The 19,324-nt window shown below is 37.4% G+C and overlaps 2 protein-coding genes across 7 annotated transcripts in view; one reads left to right on the forward strand and one right to left on the reverse strand.

Moving 5' to 3' along the window:
- Positions 1-1,520: 1,520 nt before the first annotated feature.
- On the reverse strand, positions 1,521-16,720 carry MGME1 (mitochondrial genome maintenance exonuclease 1). 4 transcript variants are annotated; one of them, XM_016427649.2, is made up of 5 exons: positions 16,451-16,589; positions 13,386-13,960; positions 8,930-9,149; positions 2,708-2,840; positions 1,521-2,283 (listed from the first exon to the last, which is right to left on the reverse strand). In XM_016427649.2, the coding sequence occupies exons 2-5, from the start codon at positions 13,894-13,896 to the stop codon at positions 2,122-2,124; spliced, it is 1,026 nt and encodes a 341-aa protein (XP_016283135.2). In that variant the 5' UTR covers positions 13,897-13,960; positions 16,451-16,589; the 3' UTR covers positions 1,521-2,121. The 4 variants fall into 4 exon arrangements, with proteins under 4 accessions (XP_016283135.2, XP_056669832.1, XP_056669834.1 ...); XM_056813854.1 differs by lacking the exon at positions 16,451-16,589 and adding an exon at positions 16,037-16,247; XM_056813856.1 differs by lacking the exon at positions 13,386-13,960 and having other exon boundaries at positions 16,451-16,720.
- A 27-nt stretch (positions 16,721-16,747) lies between these two features.
- Positions 16,748-19,324, forward strand: part of SNX5 (sorting nexin 5) — a 42,358-nt gene continuing 39,781 nt past the window's right edge. For 2 of the 3 annotated variants that reach the window (XM_056813853.1, XM_007476650.3), the window contains exons 1-2: positions 16,824-17,221; positions 18,509-18,567. Coding sequence is in view for 2 of the 3 variants with exons in the window: in XM_007476650.3 (XP_007476712.1) it covers positions 18,565-18,567 (3 nt within the window). In the remaining variant the exon portion in view is untranslated. Of the gene's footprint in view, positions 17,222-18,508; positions 18,568-19,324 lie in introns of all 3 variants that reach the window. The other variant, XM_007476649.3, reaches the window with a different exon arrangement.

Genomic DNA, 19,324 nt, shown 5'->3' on the forward strand with positions numbered 1-19,324 from the left:
GAGAGAGAGAGAGAGAGAGAGAGAGAGAGAGAGAGAGAGAGAGAGAGAGAGAGAGAGAGAGAGAGAGAGAGAGATGGCCACGGCTCCCTATTTAATCTCTTTGAATTGCAAATGTACTCAATACATATTGATGAGTTACATAGTATATTGCCATTGGATAATTGCAAATTACGACAAGGTGAAGGTGGAGTTCTGTCCTCAGGTGAGTGAGATAAAGGGAAGCAAGGTTTCGCGCCCTAACCTTAGCCATGCTGGGAACAGAGTTCATTGCCATGCGCAGAATGGCCATGTGCCCACACACAATCCTTGCCTCTTAATTATACATATGGGCTGGACTACTACATAAAATGTTTGCAAAAGTGATTTATAAACAAAAATACTAGCCTTGCCCCAAAAAGATGAGGCACAGTTGCTATTTAGATTTTCTTAAGGCCTTTTAAAATGTTAACGTTTTTAATTAAAAAAAGAAAAACAACCCTTATCTCCTGTTGTAGAATCGATATGAAGTATTGGTTCCAAGGCAGAAGAGCAGTAAATTGTAAAGGAAAGTGGGGTTAAGTGACTTGCCCAGGGTCACACAACTAGGAAATAGCCAAGATCACATTTGAATCCATGACTTTCAGACTCTGGGCTGCCAGTAGCCTTTCTTTTTTAACCCTTACCTTTCATTTTAGACTTAATACTGAGTGTTGGTTCCAAGGCAGAAGAGAGGTAAGGGCTAGGCAATGGGGGTTAAGTGACTTGCCCAGGGTCACATAAGAAAGTATCTGAGACCACATTTGAACCCAGGACCTCCCATCTCTAGGCCTGACTCTCAATTCACTGAGCCATCCAGCTGCCCCAATCAGTGGCCTTTCTGGTACTTTTTCCAGGATGTATTATTTATCAAAAAGTTAAAAGGCCTCCAGTACACTGGGTAGATACTCTCTAAATTCTATGGAGGAATTATAAATGAATTAGGGACACTGGCCTCCTGGCTGTTCCCTGAACAAGTCACTCCTTCTCTTGGACCCAGGCATTTTCTCTGGCTATCCCTCATGCCTGGTATGCTCTCCCCCCACTTCAACTCCATCTATTGACTATTTTGGCAGTCCCAACATAAAATCCTGTCGTTTACAGGAAGCCTTTCTCAGTCCCTCTTAATTCTAATACCTTCCCTCTGTTAATTTTTTTCTATTTATCCTACACCTCACTTGCTTTGTATATATTTGCACGTTGTCTCCCTCATCCTGTTGTAAGCTGTTTTTTGCCTCTTTTGTGTCTCAAGCACTTAGCACAGTGCCTGGCATATGGTAGGTGCTTAATAAATGTTTATTGATTGATTGGTGGATAGGAGTTATATAGAATGAGAAGGTATGTATGGGTTGTGCTAAGCCCTGGTGATTCACTAGTGAATACAATGAAGTCTATATAATATGTATATGTACATACACATGTACACATGTATAATCTATTCACACACGTATAGTGCGCACATACATTTGTACACAGGCATGCATACACATATAACAGATCACACATAGGCCACAAATCACAAGTTTTATTTTTGTTCATTTGTAGTTAGGAAAAATACAAATGTTACCTAGGCATAGACTTTGTTCACTAAATTCTATCAATAAAAACTTCTCGAGCTCTTACACTTGGAGCAAATAAGGATATAATCCTTCGGTGCTCAGAATGCAAATAACATAAAAAATTTTACAACATAGTCCAAGATCAACTAGAGCCTTTGTTCAATCTGTTTTCCTCATTTTCAGGGAAATGATGATGGCTACATTAACACAAGACTAAATGATACAGCTGGTTTTTCTCATAATGATGGCCAGCTCTTCAACTAAAAAGTCTTCTAGATTTTCATTCATTTTAGTTGCAGTGAAATGACTGGAGTGCCCATGTTTTCACAACTAAAAATCAATGATCCCTTTGTTGGAGCCATTATTCACATAAAAAAAAAAATTCAACATTTAAACATCACCTCTTCTAGATTTCATTAGATAGCAAAGGGTGAATGATGAAGAAAGTACCCCTATCAACAAGGTCATGGACTCACTGAAGGACTAAAGAATCTTTTTTCCTAAACTGTGAGAAAGGGTAAACTGGCCATGTATGCTATCCTATATCCTATTTTGGGTTCTCAGTAGTTTGGTTCTTTTCTTTTTCTGTATATTTTTCTAGTCGAAGTAACCACTTGGACCAGTATTGAGAACAGAGGTCTGAGTCCATGAAATGTGTGTGAGCAGGGGATCCATTCTTGTAAGCCACCACAATTAAGCCACACTGAACCTGAAAACAAACAAAAAAACATAGGATACTTTCAGCAAGTTTTAAGATAGGCCTAGAATTCTAGTATATTTTCCTTAGTTTCCAGGTCAAAAAACTTATGCTCAGAGTAAAGCAATCATGTTCACCCAAGATGTATTTGGCATAAGACTCTGCACCAAGCTATGCAACTACCATAAAGGAAATGGGGTGGCCTTGAAATGTCACAGGCAGAAAGTAATACATTCTTGATGAACTGGAATGGAAGACGCTAAGCAGACAAGTCCAGAGAGAAAGAGGAAAGAAAGAAAATCCTTTTCAGATTGATGGTGGGGCAAGAAACAGATTAGGCATAAGGACCACAAAGATGGAAGAAATAAAGCACAAATGAAGCAAAGCCGTTAAATAAATACCAAGCAAAGTTTATAATACAGGTCAAAGGACTGACCTCAAAGTTATAGTTGGCATCATGGTTTATGGCTCCAACATATGCTACCACTTGTAAAGGGTTGTCAAATGTGTTCCGGATAAATGGTTTTGGCTTTTCTGAAGTCTTCCAATCAATCACACACAGCTTACCCCTACAATGAAAACAATAGAGAAGCCTGACTTTCAGGTTTTGGTTCCTAAGTGAGAACAATATTGGCAAAAGTCCCTCACTTACGCCCTTTGCTGAGTATTACTCAGGACATTCTAAGAGTCTGTCTCAATTCTTCACAGCAAGGTGCATTCCATTTTAAAAGACTCTCCCTTGGGTTTTTAATCCTTTTAGGAGAAGAAAGACACTACTGCTAATAATAACTTTGTTAGCTCTTTTTTCTCAGTAAGAAGCTCTTTAACCTTTCCTTGACACGCTAATTCAAAGTAATTATTAGCTGCTGTCTTTCAGGGCATACAATGTAATTTGCTTCCCATGGTGCAATGGTGAGTACCTCAGGCGGGGGGGGGGGGGGGGGGGGGGGGGGGCCACATGTGAGTACTAGCTACAGTAATGACATCTGCTCAGTTAAGTTCTCTAACTTCTTTTAACTCTGAACATATTCTTTTATTTCTGGTTTCTTTACTTTTATGTGACCTCATTTTTACATAAAGGGTGAAAGAAAAAAGACTACATATATCTATGCTTGACACATTACCTGTATACTTAATAGCTGTGTGACTGCTGGTATATCAAATTCTGTCCTTCAATTTTCTCATCTGTAAAATGGAGATAATCATACCTGGAATATATCTCCTTCTCAGGGTTGTCATTAAAATCAAATGAAATAACATAAATAAAGTACTTGATAAACATCAAAGTACCCAATAGAGGTCAGTCATCATAGTCTACTTCAGATGTTATTAGAATGAATAATTAGAAAACTAAGTCTTCTATTATTAAAAACTAAAAATGATGCCAAACACTTCTTGTCTGAAACCAGAGAAAAAGTCCATCATTGAATATCAACATTTAAGGACACAGCTTGAAGTACACCTAACCCTGGAGTCAGGAAGACACAAGTGCAAATCCTTCCTCTGATACCCCCTAGCCATGTGATCCTGGACAAATTATTTGACCCCTCTGTGCCTCATCTATAAAATGGGAAAAATAATAGCATCTATTTTCCAGGTTTGTTATGAGGATAAAATGAGATCTTTGTAAAGGACTTTGCAAACTTGCTAGCTATTATTACCATGTACTACTTGCAGAGTGAGTTCCCTAATATGAAAAACTTTGCCAAATGTAAGAATTTGTCTTGCTGGATGAAGCACATTTATTATGAAGATTTTATTTTTCATTTTATTATTTTTCCCACTGGAAGGAAGTAAAAGGAGAGAAAATACATGCTTATAACTGTTTTTTAGCTCAAAGAATAAAATGGGGGAAAAGGCAATTCTGTAAAAGTAAATACTTCAACTAAATAGGACAGTATAGGCGATACTTCATACTCATAGCCCTCCACCTCTGCAAAGAAGGGAGGTACAGTCTCAATTCTATTCTTCTGGATCAAGCTTAGTTATTCTATTTACACAGCATTTAGTTTTGGGGGTTTTTTTTGCTCTTTCTTTTTATGTTATGGTAGTCATTGTATACAGAAGAACATTGTTTAGAAAAATAATAAAGGGAAAATAGAATCATTAAAGCATTTTAAAAAAATGCACAGAAAAGGAAGACAGAAAAAATAATTGATATGCAGGACAGCTTTGGAAGCTACATGTTGAATTTATTATAAAAAAGAAAAGCAAGGTGTACATAAACAAGATCTGCAGTTCCTAGTACAGTCTCCTTTTTTTTATTCAACTACAGATAAGGAAATGCCTATTTTATTTGGTATTTATTAAGTTCTAAGTAAAAAAATAAACTTAAAAAAGGGTGGGATCTCCCAAAATTCAGTGTTCTTGTTTTACCCTGACCATTTACAGTATACCATGGTTCCTTAACAGTTTTTTGACAGCTTTTCTTTTTCTATCACCTTCATTTCCAAACATATTCTTCCCTACTTCCCTTATATAATGTGCCACCCTTTGTAACAAATTATTAAAAAATAGAGAAAAAGCAGTTCATCAAAATCAAAGGGTCAAGTAAATGTAACATTCATAGCACTATTCCCATTGTTTCTAAGCTCTGCAAAGAAGAGAGGGCAATGCATTTTATCCTCTTTTTTTCTGGGTCAAGCTTGATCATTTAAATTTAGTTCACTTGGCACTTAGTTCTTTTTTCCCCTCTTCTGTTCTTTCCACTTATATTGTTGTAGGACTCGCATATATGGTTTTCCTGGTTTTGCTTACTTAGCTCTTCATCAACACATATGTTTTCCCAATGGTCTCTAAATTCCTCATCATTGTTTCTTTTGGGCAGTAATTACTTCATTACATTTGTGAATTACAATTTCTTAGTCATTCCCCAATCAGAGGATACCTTCTTTGTTTCCAATTATTAGACACTAAACTTATTAAAAACTCTGTTATTTCATTCCCTTCTATGGCTTCTTGTGGGTGAGGAAATATTATGATATTTGAATTTCCTTTCCTTCATATTTGAAGTTTTTTTTATTAGTGTTTTGAAGAATTTTCATCATTGGAATTAAGTTTAACCACTGTGACTTAGAGCCTGCAGCACAAGTTTTTTTTTTTTTTCTGGAGGAAATCTGAGGATTCTTTCAATTGGCCTTTTGTTTTCTGAGTTCAGAAGTTCTGGACAATGTTCTCATATTATTTCTTGCATAACAGTGTTCAGGTTTTTGTTTTTTTTTTTAATCCATGCTCTACTGAGAGATCCATAATGCCTAAATTGTCTCTACATATCTTGTCTTACAGATCAATATGTTTTGCTTATATAGAGATCAAGTTTTCCTTTAACTTTACTGCATTTTTGCTTCTCTTTTTCCATACTGTCCTTTACTTCTCTGTGCACTTTAGACTCTCAATTAGTGTTTCTCTGGAGAGGTTTGCCACCAAACTTGGATTCAAATTTTTCTGTTCTGCCAATTATTTCTACTGTGCATTTTAGCCTTAAATTTTGCTTTCACTATTCTACTTTCTCTTTTAAATCATTTAGGAACATCCTGTTGTGATTCCATGCTCTCTTGTTTATCTATAAGTTCCTTTGCTTCAACAGCTACTGATTCATTTTCCTTTTTTTCTTCTTCAATATTTATTCACAGGTGCCTGTATTCTTTTCCCTCGTCTTGAGACCATTTCCCCCCTCTGTTATTAATATTTTCCCTGCTGGTTTATCTCTTTATGCTCAAAGTGTTTTAGTGTTCTTCCTCAAGTTCTGTGAAGATTGGATTTAGCTATACAAGGTGTGACAGGCCCATCACAGCCAGGGCTGCAGCCTCCGCTATCCCAGACAGCGGTATACAGATTTGTTCATAGTTTTTTTAATAGTCTGATCCTCCAATGGTCTGAGGGACAATGAATTGGCCCCTGTGTAAAAAGTTTGGGGACTCCTGCTTTAAAGGGTCACTGAAATGAGAGTTATTTTGGAGTTAGGGCACCTTGTTGCACTCTGCTTTTCCCACAACCATGTGATCATGAGGTTTAGAGGGAGCTTTCTCTGAGGGGGGGGGGGGGCTGTGCTTCTCAAAAATTCCCACATTATACTTCAATGGTTTCTCAAGGTAGGGCATAGTGTGGAGGATAGATAAAAACAGAACATGCCACCTTTAAAAGATTGACTCTTATAATAAGGTGATTTTTGTTGTCAATACTGACATTTACTGTATTGGGATTTGGATGGTAGAGCCTTACAAAGCACTTTTCAGAAAATAACCTTGCCATGACATTGAAATATACTTACTACATAAAATTTCCTCTATATCCACATTCACAATGATGATAGTGCAAAAGAATTTTAAAGTACACCTATAGTGTATGGATATAGTAAAACTTTATAAGATTTTGGGAGTTTTCTTGATGACTTGTTAACTAATCCTCCTAATATTTCACTGAAATAACTAAATATATATAATTATTAGTTTACTATATTTATATAGTATATATAAATCAGATGAAGCAACTGAAGCATAGTGTTATTAAGTGGTTGAAACTGGCAATCTAGAGACAATAAGAGTGAATATCTTGTCTCTCTTAGTCTCTGAAGTTGCTGAATTAACCCAACTTGACATACTGTCTGCTCTTTAAGATTCATTACCATCAAGTTACACCCCAGCATGTACTATTTTGTCTCCTGTCAATACCTTTGACTGAAAAAAGAAAGCATAGTGACTGCAGTTTTATTAGGTTATAGAAATGGATCTTTGAGGACCTTTCTGGAATTTGGGCTTGGTGAAAAATTCAGCCAAGGAAATTTTTGTAGGTAGCAAGGTTTTTGCCCAGGTCACAAAATAAAGAACCAGAAATAGACTTGACTTTTATGGCCAAGAAATCATAGTACTGTTCTTAGAAAAACAGGAAAGAAAGACATGAGAAACTAATTTTTACTGTCTTTTCTTTCCTTTCAATGAAAACCAAGTTCTTTTGTATTCTTAGCACCCAGCAAAACCAACCATTTGTATTGTGAAGATTAAATTTAATACTCCTCTGATCATAACAATGAAAATATTTAACTCTTCCCTGATTGTGAAGATTAAATTGTATCCCCTGTCTATTTTTAGAACACGGTACTTAAAAGTTAAGTATGGAGATCTACCCATTTTTAGATTTAATCACCAAAGGTGCAAATACCCCATTTCACACACTGAGTGGGGGAAGGTCTGTAACCCACATGTGTGATAGTGGATGACGAATCAGAATCCACTGACTGCCTTCTGGGCAGTCCTAAAACAAAGCATCAACTGTGATTGGTAGACGTAAAATTAGAGCAAGACAGAGGAAGTGATGCAAAAGAAGTGTCCTGAAAAGGAGCTGTTACTTCCTGTGAGATTCAGTTCTTCATTTTTTGGAAGTGGAGACTGGAGGAATTCTTCATACTTTCAAGTTGAGGCTGATGAAGAGGGGCAGAAGAATCTGCTGACTGGACTGATATGTGGTGAGTGACTCTTAACTGCTGGATTTTTCTGGAAAAAAAAACAAACTATCCTTTGTAGAGACCTACTCTTGAGAGACACTTCCCAGTTCCTTGGCTTTGTAGAGGCCTGCTGAAACTAACTCTTCCTGCCTAGAGGGGCCGGAAATAAATTACTTATTGCCCAGGCTAGATAGCTTACCTTATCCTCTCTCTGATTTCTTGCTTCACTCTTTCTACATTTTGTAAATAAATTGTAAATAAAATCTCTTTGGAATTAATTAAATTCCTGGTGATCACACTCTTAAATAATTAAGTCCAACCCTTTTAAAATTAACCCCATTTTCCCCTTACAGTATTTTAAAGTCTCAGAATGAGAGTGTTAATCAGTTGATGTGGACAAGAGTAATAAATGACACAAATATAGCTTAAGGTTTGCAAAGCACTCTATCTACATTATCTCATTTGATTCTAACAATGACCTTATATTTGGTGCTATTCTTATTCCCATTTTGTAGATGAGGAAATTGAGTTATTAAATAAAGATTATGTGATTTTCTTGGTTACACTGCTACAGCTAACAGATGTCTGAGGGAAGAATCAAAATTAGGCCTTTCTAAGTCCAGGGCCCTATTGGAACAGTAGATTACTTCAGATATGGTATTGTGCTTGGCAGACAGGAAGAAAGGGTTAGGGAATCGGTTATTCTCAGGGCTACTGAGGTATTACCTTGATTAAAAAACAATGGGGGGGGGGCAACTGGGTAGCTCAGGAGATTGAGAGCCAGGCCTAGAGATGGGAGGTCCTAGGTTAAAATCTGGCCTCAGACACTTCCCAGCTGTGTGACCCTGGGCAAGTCACTTAACCCCCATTGCCAGCCCTTACCACTCTTCTGCCTTGGAACCAAAACACAGTATTGATTCCAAGATGGAAGGTAAGGGTTTAAAAATTTAAAAAACACAAACAAACACAAAAAAACCCCACAATTTGGCTTTGAATAAGGAAAGATCAATACAGACTAATATCCTGCTATGGATTACTCTCACTCCTACCTTAAATAAATGGTACTTTCAGGCATGGTAAAGATAAGTCTAGAGAAAAGGAGTAGGGTCTTGGGAGCAATGAACCTCTAGAGTAAAAGGTAATGTTAAGTGGAGATGATGTTATCCATATGATATAATTTTTCTTTAGCTGCAGGGATATCTATAAGGTAGTACTTACCGATATTCAGCTACACAGTCCATTAGGCCCAGGTACTTAAGAGTCTCATGATGAACTGCACTTTCTAGAGCTCTTACTCCACTGATGTCTTTTAGAACATGCTGGACACTTGTTACATAGCCAGAGTTAATAGTTTTTTCATTTAATTCTTTTAACTGTTCTGGTGATGAAAGCATAGCTTCTAATACTTCATGGAAATGTTTCCCTTGCAAAAAGATGTCTAAGAGAAAAAATAAAACAGTAAGAAAAAAATAAAATCTCAAAATTGGCACTAAGAAATAGCCCTAATCAAAACAAGTATACCTTATTGAACAACTTAAAAATCACAATTATTATAGAAATAATTTCTTTAGAATAGTTTCTGAACAAAGAAGATTAAGAATATTTTCAAAACTGTAATCCTTTTGAATTGTTTTAAGATAATGAAAAGAACTTATATGTATTCTTTTTTTAAAAAACCCTTACCTTCCATCTTGGAATCAATAAATACTGTGTATTGGTTCCAAGGCAAAAGAATGGTAAGTTTTTGAGGTAGTATTTGTATCCATCTTCTTTTCTCCCAAGTCCAGCTGATTTCTCCCTATATCACACTCCCTCCTATGGTTGTAATTAATCAGTCAACTAGCATTTATTTATTTATTAATTTATTTAAACCCTTACCTTACCACAGAAGAGTGGTAAGGGCTAGGTAATGGGGGTTAAGTGATTGTCCAGGGTCAAACAGCTGGGAAGTGTCTGAGGTCATATTTGAGCCTAGGACCTCCCACCTCTAGGCCTGACTCTCAATCCACTGAGCTACTCAGCTGCCCCCCTTTTATGTATTCTTAAATGAGTCCTAACTAGATCTCTGCTTAATGGCATATAGTTTTTTAAAGAGATGAAACCACTGAATCACCCATATATTTTATGATAATGTGAATTTACATATCCAAAGGAAAAATAAGAGGCTGTTAAAATAGGAAGAAAAAGGAAAAAAAATCAATGAATTATGCCTCTGTTTGCAATTCTACTAAAAGATAAATGTTTGTGCTGCTTAATAAGAGAGGGAAGCCTTTTTTTCCCTATCAATATCATCTATTGGAGAAAAAAATCAAAACCACACAAGTTAAAAGTAACCTAATTTAGGGTTTTTTTTTTGAGATAAGATAAAGCATCTCACTTATCTACTTTTAAAGTTAAAAACAGAGAACATAAAAGTCTAAAGAAAGACAATAAATTAAAAAAAATTTTTTTGTTGAAAGAGACAGGAACAAGAAAAGGATGTAGAAAAAGACAGAGAAACTTCAAAAGAAAAAAAGAGACAAATACAGATGAAGAACAAGACTTGGAGAGACACAAAGTTGTATATGCTAACGTGAAACCAAGGAGAATGAAAGAGACACAGAGAAATACCCAAATACTTACAGAGGGGTGAATATGGAGAAACATAAGAAGAAAAGGAAATTATTCTCAAGGAAGTTCACAATCATCAAACATTATTTTCAAATATTGAACCTATGAATATATTTAAAGCAACCCTGCATTTTTGTTTCTACAATGAAATATGTAAATGTGTTCAATTTTTGGCTTTTGTTCTGTGGATGAATGCTTTCTCTTCATCACTGGCCAACTGTCTCCTTGAGCTGTTAACATGTGAAACTACTAGGCCTACCTTCCTTATGTGAACTATGGACCTAAAAATTCAAACATATACAAGGTTAAGGGATAGGGCCTAGACTTGTTAATTAATTTGAAGAGGGAATTCCTTTGATGAGGAAACTTCCTTAACTAATGCAGGTTGGCATCTTCTTTGCAATTTGCCAGAGCATTGGTTTAATGACTTGCTTAGGATCATATTGCAGTATGTGTCAAAGGTGGGACACTTGAATGCAGGTCTTTTTGTTCAAAGTTATCTCTATACACTATGCCTCTTTCATATTTCACTTTAAAGAAGACAAAATGAAAGTCTAGATGTAGTAAAAATATTTGTAAAAAGATTCAAAACAGAATTCTTTGAAATAGAATTCCCTGGTATATGGAAAATTATTTACAATAATTTCAATTTATACAATTACTTGAAGCACATTATACAGTGAATTGTTTCTTAAATATCACCATAAATGTTAGCCTTTAATATTAGCTTCCAGAATTTAAAATAAACAAAACTAATTCTTTTTTTTTTTTAATCCTTACTTTCTGTCTTAGAATTCTTGGACAAAAGAGTGATAAGGGCTGAGCAATTGGGGTTAAGTGACTTGTTCAGGATCTCCCAGCTTAAGAAGTGTCTGAGTTCAAATTTGAACCCAGGTCATCCCTGGACTTCAGGCCTGGTGCTTCTTATCCACTGAGCCATCTAACTGTCCCTGTCTTATTGAATCTTCACCATTTTGTGAGACAGGAGCTGTTATTACCACCACATTCTAAGAGGTGGGGTTGAGGAGAGATTATATTCCTGATAAGGAGATAGACCATATTTGCAAAGCCAATGGGAGATGGAATTTTGTGCATAGCTAAGTAGGGTCAATTTGCCTGGAAGAGAGATTTTATAAAGTAGAGTTAATATAATACTGTATTGATGAGATAGGAAAAACCTTGTGGAGTTTTAAATGACAGGCTGATAATTTTGTATTTTATCTTAGGCAACCACTTAGAGTTTTGGACAGAGGAATGGTCAGGTGAGTACTTTAAGAATACTGATTTGGCAGCTTTGTGGAGGATGGATTAGAGGGGACAGACTCAAAGGAAAGAGACTAATTAGGAAGCTAATGCAAAAGTCTAGGAGATAAAATGATAATGAGAAGTCATGTGAATGGAGAGAGGGGTAAGAACGTGAGAGATACAGTGAATGTAAAACTAAAGGTATTTAGGAAACTGATTGACTATGTGAGGAGTTAGGGAAGGCAATTCAAGGGTGACTTTGAGGTTGGAATAGATGACAGAAAGGATTATGGGGCCCAAGACAGAAAGAGAAGTTTGGGAAAAGTATATTTTAGGAAATTAGTTCCATTTTGGCTATGTTGTCTTTGAAATACTTGTGGAATCTCTATGTGGAATGTCAGCAAGTAATTGGTTGTGCATGACTGGAGTTTATGAGAACAGGAGTGGATATGTCAAGAGAAAGTATAGAGAGAAAGGGTCCCATGACAGAGCTTAATTTCTTGTTATCCCTCAGCATAGAACAAGAGAAAGAGCCTTGATTTGGAGTCAAGACAAGCTATCTTAAAATACCATTTGAATCTCTTGCAAACTTTATGATCTTGGAACCTTTCTGGGCTAGTTTTTTTCATCTATTTAATGGGATTTGACTAGATGGTTCTAAATCAATGATCCTATATTTAGTTAAACTGGACTGTTAGTTCTTTACTGAATATAAGATGTCAACTTCTACCGCATACACTCTCTCAGGCTGCCCCTCTGGTTATATGGAAGAGGGCTGGAGAGATGTGGAGTAGGGAAAGGAATTTATTTTATCTCTAAATCCAAGGCTTAGTATAGTGCCTGGCATATAGTGGGCACTTAATAAATGTTATTAACTGACTAAATATCTTTTTTCAAGGCTTATCTCAGATGTTACCTCCTGGAAGTTTTTGCTGATTCTCACATTTTCTGGTATTAAGACTCTTGCTCTTTCATTTACTTGTTTGTGTTCCTATTGTATTTCTTCCAAAAGAATGTAAACTTCTCCTGGAAAGGGACATTTTTGTCTTTGTATCTCTAGTGCTTGGCATAATGTAGCTGCTTAAAAATGTCTGCAAATTGAACTAAACTTGGGGTAAAGAGCACTATAGTTTTCTATTTAGAGAATAATGTGGAAGAGGGAATGGATTTATTCTTCTTATTCCCAGCAAAATGAAACAGGAAGCTTAAGGTGGAAATCAGTACTAGAAGTCTCCAAGCAGAAAATGACAGTTACACAGTCATTTATTAAACACTTATTACATTCTAGGTACTGTGCAGAGTAGCCTGGAAAAGGATGAAGATATTGTTTTGCTGTCATGGTCTGCTGAATGATTCGATTACTACTAGGCATTTTATTCTTTTGTAAAGGTATTTTTAAGGGAACTGGGGAGTCAGAGTATTTGATCCATTTCTTTTTTTCTGGATTGGGAAGAATTGTATTTTGTGCAACTTTTGGTCTTGATTCTTATTCTTGGACCTCATATTTATTTACAGGTCCAATAGAATAAAAACCATCTTCTTGCAACAATGATTCTGGTGTCTGAGAACTAATTCTGGTTGGCATAATAGAATTTTTTAGAGTATGTCTTGTTGAACTATTTTTTTAAACCCATTATCTTCTGTCTTAGAAGCAATACTAAGTATCAATTCTAAGTCAGAAGAGTAGTAAAGGCTAAGCAATGGGGATTAAGTGAGTTGCCCAGGGTCACACAGCTTCTAATCCACTGGTTCTCTTAGCTGCACTCTAGCACTATTTGTTTTAAAAATTATAACTAGTACAGAAGTAGAGTAGAATTACCTGAAGTATATTTTTCAAAGCCATCTTCTCCCAGCTCCAGTATCATTCGCTGTTTCCACCTCTCTAGGATTAAGATTTGTCTTTCTGTCATGGTCTGCTGAAGAATTCGAGTAACACTAGGCATTTTATTCTTTTGCAGAGGTATTTTCAAAGGAATCGAGTTAGTTAAAGTGTTTGATCCATTTCTTTTTTCTGGATTGAGGAGAAGGATTGTATTTTGGGCAACTTTTGGTCCTGATCCTTGCTCTTGGGTCTTGCATTTACTCACAGGTCCATATAATAACTCATCTTCTTGCAATAATGATTCTGGTGTCTGAGAACAAACTCTGGTTGACACAATAGAATGTGTTAAATTAGAATATCTGTTTTGGTCAACTTCTTGATATGAGTTATTTTTTTTCTTCTGACTACAAAAGTAACATGAAGTAGAGAAACTTATAGAAGGAGTTAGTTCTACAAATAACCTGCTTGATCTTCCAAGCTTCTTACATATGCTTGATAAAGACTGCATTTTTAGACGCTAAATTTAATCTTCCTCTTTTACTTCAAATGGTAATACGTTTTGTTGAGATGTCCTATGAAGGAGAAAAGGCAATGTTATTAATCCGAATTTTGACTAACAGAAGTAGAAGTCAAAGAAAGATTCAACAAAGCAGTTTAATATTTTCCCAGTAATTGTCCATGTTACACTCCAACTTAGCAAAACTGGCACTTGACTTTTCAGGGTATGGAACCATTTATTTGGTTATTCAGTTTATCTTGACTCTCTGCAAATGTGCAAAAACCAGATAGCTAGAGTGTACTCTATCATCACTTGGCAAGTTTCAGGATTAGTAGAAATAGCTGTTGCTGGATTCTTTAGAGCACATGACATGATTTTTCCAATACTCACAGAATCATAAAATTTTGAAGCTGGAAAAGCACAAAAGCTGGAATCAGAGGTTATATGATACATATTTTTTATTTTATAAAGTAGCAAACAAACAAAAACATTTGAATAAAGCTTAAGCCAAAGTGGAACTAATAAGGAAGCTAAGGTCTAAACTGTCTTCCATCTCCAATCTTTTAATTAAATGTCAATACTTTTTTATATATATCAGTCAACAAACATTTATTAAGGGCCTATTGTTTGAGGCACTGGGCTAGATCCTAGGATAGAAAGACCAATACCTTACTCCACCCAACAAAAACACTCCTAGTCTTAAGGAACTTATATTTAACAGGAGAGACAATGCAGAAGTATATACAAAATAAATAGATTATTCTTTTGGCAGGTGGAAGGCACTAGGAACTGGGGGAATAAGGAAAGATTTCATGTATAAATTTGTGCCTGACCAGAGTTCTGGTGAAAAAAAGGGGGTAGGTGAGAAGGGAATGCATTCCAGGCATGGGAAATAAAACGGAGTGATATTTATAAGGAATAGAAACCCAGTTTATACATAGCAGGTTTTGATGTTTTGCTGAGCTAAGAGGCAATGCACTGTGAAAGAATTAACTGGTAAAATATTAGTGGTACCAATACCAGAATGCCAGTGTGGAATAATAATAAAAAGAAAAAGAAAATATTTACATAATGCTTGCCATGTGCCAGGCACACTGGCCTTGGAATCAGGAACAAATCGTTTTAAATTCTACTCCTGAAACTAGCTGTGTGACTATTGGTTTGAGCCTCAGCAAGTTTACCTTTAAAATGGCTTTAACAATGCCATTAGTAGTTCACTCACAGAGTTGGTGATGCTTAAATCACATCATCTACTACATAAAGTGCTTTGAAAATGCTAGAGCATTATGTCAGTTATTTTAAGTTAGGAGGCAGGTATGGTGGATCACTCATCTGAACCTGGAATTAGAAAAGCCTGAATTCAAATTAATTAAAATCCAGCCTCAGACACATACTACCTATTTAACCCTGGCCAAGTCACTTAAAATCTCCCAGTCATTTTTTGGGGAAATTATCATTTATCTCTCAGGGTTATTTATTGTGAGAATAAAATGAGATATTTGGAATGCCTTTTGCAGAGCTTGAAATGTCATATTAAAAGGTATTTATTATCAAAAAGCATTTATTAAGTGGCTCAGTGGATTGAGAGCAAGGTGATCCTGGGTCCAAATCTTGCTCTAGCTGAATGACCCTTAGTTAATCTCTGCCTAGCCTTTGTTGCTCTTTTACCTTGAAACCAACACACAGTATTGATTCTAAGCGGGAAGCTGGGGGTTAAAAAAAAAAGTCACAATTATTAATAAGCAAGGAACTGTACACAACACTAGGAATAGAGACAAAAAGGAAAATCTTTGTCTTCAAAGGAGTTTTACTTTCTACTTGAGGGATCCAACAGTTTCTACAAAGTAATTTCAAGAGGGAGAACATGCTGAGTTGAGATAGTCTCCTGTAAAAGATGGCATCTGAGTTGATCTTTTTGGGGTGCCATATTCTGAGGCAGATGTTGGAGAACCAATAGGCAAAGGCATGGAGGCAGGATATGGAATGCTGTTATTATTATTACTATTATTATTTTAAATGAAATTTTAAGTTTTTTTAATCTTAAAAATATTTTCCCATTTTTACATGATTCGTTTTCTTTTCCTCCCCTCCACCCAGAGCCCACAAACAATTCGATTGGATTATACAAATGCTATTACTTGATACCTACTTCCATATCACTCATCGTTATTATTAAACACACTCAGGAGAGGTTACTTAGTACCCACCCCACCGTTATGGCCGCAGTTACATATATAGACCCCAATCTTGGGAGGCCAAAGCGGCCCCTAAGTAGGTCCACGTATTTTCCCCAAGACAACAATAATGACCATAAAATAACATGAGACAGCATTTATAGTGCCCAGGCCCATAGAGGTAGCTAGAAGGAATCTGGCGCCGAGGGCGCGAATCCCTTGGACGTGCGCGTTCCCGTGCGCATGCTAGCGGAAGAACGTAGAAAACGTAAGGCAGGGAAAGGAGCCTGGGCTGGAACTAGGAGGAAATGGGATCTCTGCGTGCACCCTAAGGGTGCAGCCAATTTAATGCCGTCGCAGGGGATGGGAAACAGAACCCTGTTTGGTACCTTTTGTAGGCCGCAGCTTCTTGACAGCTATTTGCGGCGTCTTGTGGCGGGCTGCAGATCCCGCGAGACTTCTCGAGAATAGTAGTTTTATCACTCCGGTCTTTGCAAGTTGGCGGGAAGGAGCGGCGGCATCCGTCATGCACTGCGGCTGCCATTCCCCGCTCCTCCCCTCACATGCTTCCGTCTCTGTAGGCAGTGGTCCTTTAAAATTGTAAGACTGAAGCGAGGCGCGGGAGGGGGGTGGTCATGTGGCCAGTCTCGGCTCTCGATTCCTTTTCCTTTCACGCGAACCACTCCACCCCACCCCCACGTCGCCATCTTGAGTTAGGGCTCGGGAACGAATGGTGGATCCCGCTCGGCGGCTCGTCCCGAAAGAAAAGCAGAATTCTCTTAGGAGAGGGACGGATAGCATCTTTTTTCTCCCCCTCCCCTCCAACCTAGGCCAGTGCCTAGGACAGGATGCGCAGGAAGGAGCTGAGATTTAGAACGGATTCCTCTGCCCGGCTCCAAAATGGTGGGCTGGCGGCGGGCCCGTAGTCGGGCCAGGCCTTAGAGACTGCCACGTGCGGTTCGCTAGGGCGTTGCTGGGATGGTGGAGGAGTCCAGCGGCGTGGAGAGGCAGGGGCGGAGCCACGGGCCCTCGGAGTGTAGGTACTTTAGCGGAGGCGGGGGCGAGTGGAGCAGCAGTCGCAGCTTCTCTTTTCCACTGCAATCTTCTTCATTATGGCCTCCGTTCCTGAGCTGCTGAAGCAGGAGGACGACCGCAGTAAGGTGAGCACAGGTGGAACGGAGCCGCCCTTTCCACCTAGATTACCTAGATCACCCACCCTGCCTTTCGGTCTCGGGCAGGGAGTCCCAAAGAAATCCCCTTATTCCTTTTTTTTTTGCCGCCACATTTCTTCTAGCTCAGTTTTTCCTATCCTCTTGGGCCTCCCACCAGTCTCCGCGCCCTTTTGGCGTTGCCCTAGGCTTTCTCTTCCTTCCCCCTCACAACCCCTTTCCTCAGTCTCCGATCCCTTGAAATTGGCACGCTTCCTTTGGTCTTCCGCTCCTCTTTACAGACACCTTGTAATTGTCCCAAGGGAGGACCTTTTGAAATTAACGCCACTGTCTACTCTCTCCCTTCACATTCCCCCTTTCCCCTATGACTCTCTGCATTCCTCTTGAAAGCTGCTTTTTGGAGCTTCATGAATTCTTTGGTGGTGTGAGTGTAATCATAAGGCTGGCAGTAGCATGTGGCTGCGTTTGTGTATTCTCTATGGAATAATGATAAAAATAGCATTTTTAGGTTATGTATATGTTCTCAGTGAAATGAGGTTTTCTTAAAATTTAGCACTTTAAGGTTGTGTGTATTTCAAGTGGGATAATAAAGAACAATTCAGCGGTTTAAGGTTTGCCAAGCGCTATACAGAGATCAGCTCATTTGATACTTAAAAAGTATCCCTGTGAGGTAGGCGATTTTATTTTACAAATTTAGGAATTGGCCCAGAGGAACTAAATTACTTGCTTGGCGTTATGCTGGCTTTATTCAAACGCGAGTCTTGCACTCCACACACTGTGCAATGATGGTGTGTATCTTTCTAGTAGACGGTAAAATGCATTAGAGCGGACACATTTATCTAATTAAGTGCCTTGTTCGAAGTAGATGCCTAATATATGTTTTGCCGAACAGAAAAGTGCGGTGGTTTGTGGTGGATTGTATTCTGAAAGAGGCTCTCAACCATGCGCATTGTGATGTGTACAGTATTGTTCGAACTGTTCCCTTGATGGTTTCCCCTAGGTCTATTTAATATTCCCATATAGTATAGGAGAGACGAGAAGCTATGAAAAATAATAAAATAAAGGGACTATGAAAGATTCAATATGGTCTTTTGAAATTTTAGCCTTTTGCGGCATTTTCGTGCTAATGAGAATGCTAGGAGCGTTTTTTTTTGTTATGGAATGATTGTTGAAAATTTGACAATTTTTAAAAGATCTTATATTTTTTCACTTTAATTTGCCCCCAATAATTTGTTTTCCCCTGGTAAGTACTGTTTTTTTTTTTGACCCTCATGCTAGGAGGATCATTGATTTATTCCAGTAAATCTAAGGAAAATTGGATACGGAATGTGCACATGGTAAGTGCTCAGATACTTGTTGAGCTGTGCATGGGGCTTATAGCTTCCATGTCGAGGATTATGTAAACTCCCTTTTCTGTACTAATGCTGAAAATGATGGAAGAACTTAATCTGGTAATACTAGCCAGTTTTTAAATGTATTGAAAGACTTCTGGAATGTGAACTCTACCCATCTTCCTTTCCAACTCTTACTTCCAGATCAAAGTGTGACTGTTGTACGTGGGTGCAATATGCAAAGTCCTGGGTATTTTGGATTAAGTATTTTTAGTCAACATGTGCATTCACTGTTCCAGAGGCATATGATTCTTTAAGTCTACAATTTAATTAAAAAATTTTTTTTTTCAGTTCCAAATTCTCTTACTCTTTACCTCTCCTACCCATTATGAGGGATATACAAGTCTGCTGGCATATAATCGAAACTGCTCTTCCCCATTCTCTTAATTTGTGATTCTTTGTTGTATCTTCTTAAATTTACATGAATATTAATTCCATACACTGAAGACTATCTCTAAAATACAAGAGGGGAATTTGGGTTGGCATTTTCCCACTCATTCTTGCTTAATCAGTTTATCTCTTTAAAGTCATGTCTTTGATGATGACTTTTGTGTTACTTCCATTTGCTGAAGTCTTGCATCTTTTCTATTCATTACCCTTTGGATTACCTGCAATTTTGATTTAGTAGAATTTTAAGAATATTTGGTTGTAATCTCACAAACTATTAAAAGTCTTTTTAATTTTGTTAGGCGAGTATTTGAAA

The sequence above is a fragment of the Monodelphis domestica genome, chromosome 1 (assembly GCF_027887165.1).
Source record: "Monodelphis domestica isolate mMonDom1 chromosome 1, mMonDom1.pri, whole genome shotgun sequence".
In the NCBI taxonomy this organism is placed as follows: domain Eukaryota; kingdom Metazoa; phylum Chordata; class Mammalia; order Didelphimorphia; family Didelphidae; genus Monodelphis; species Monodelphis domestica.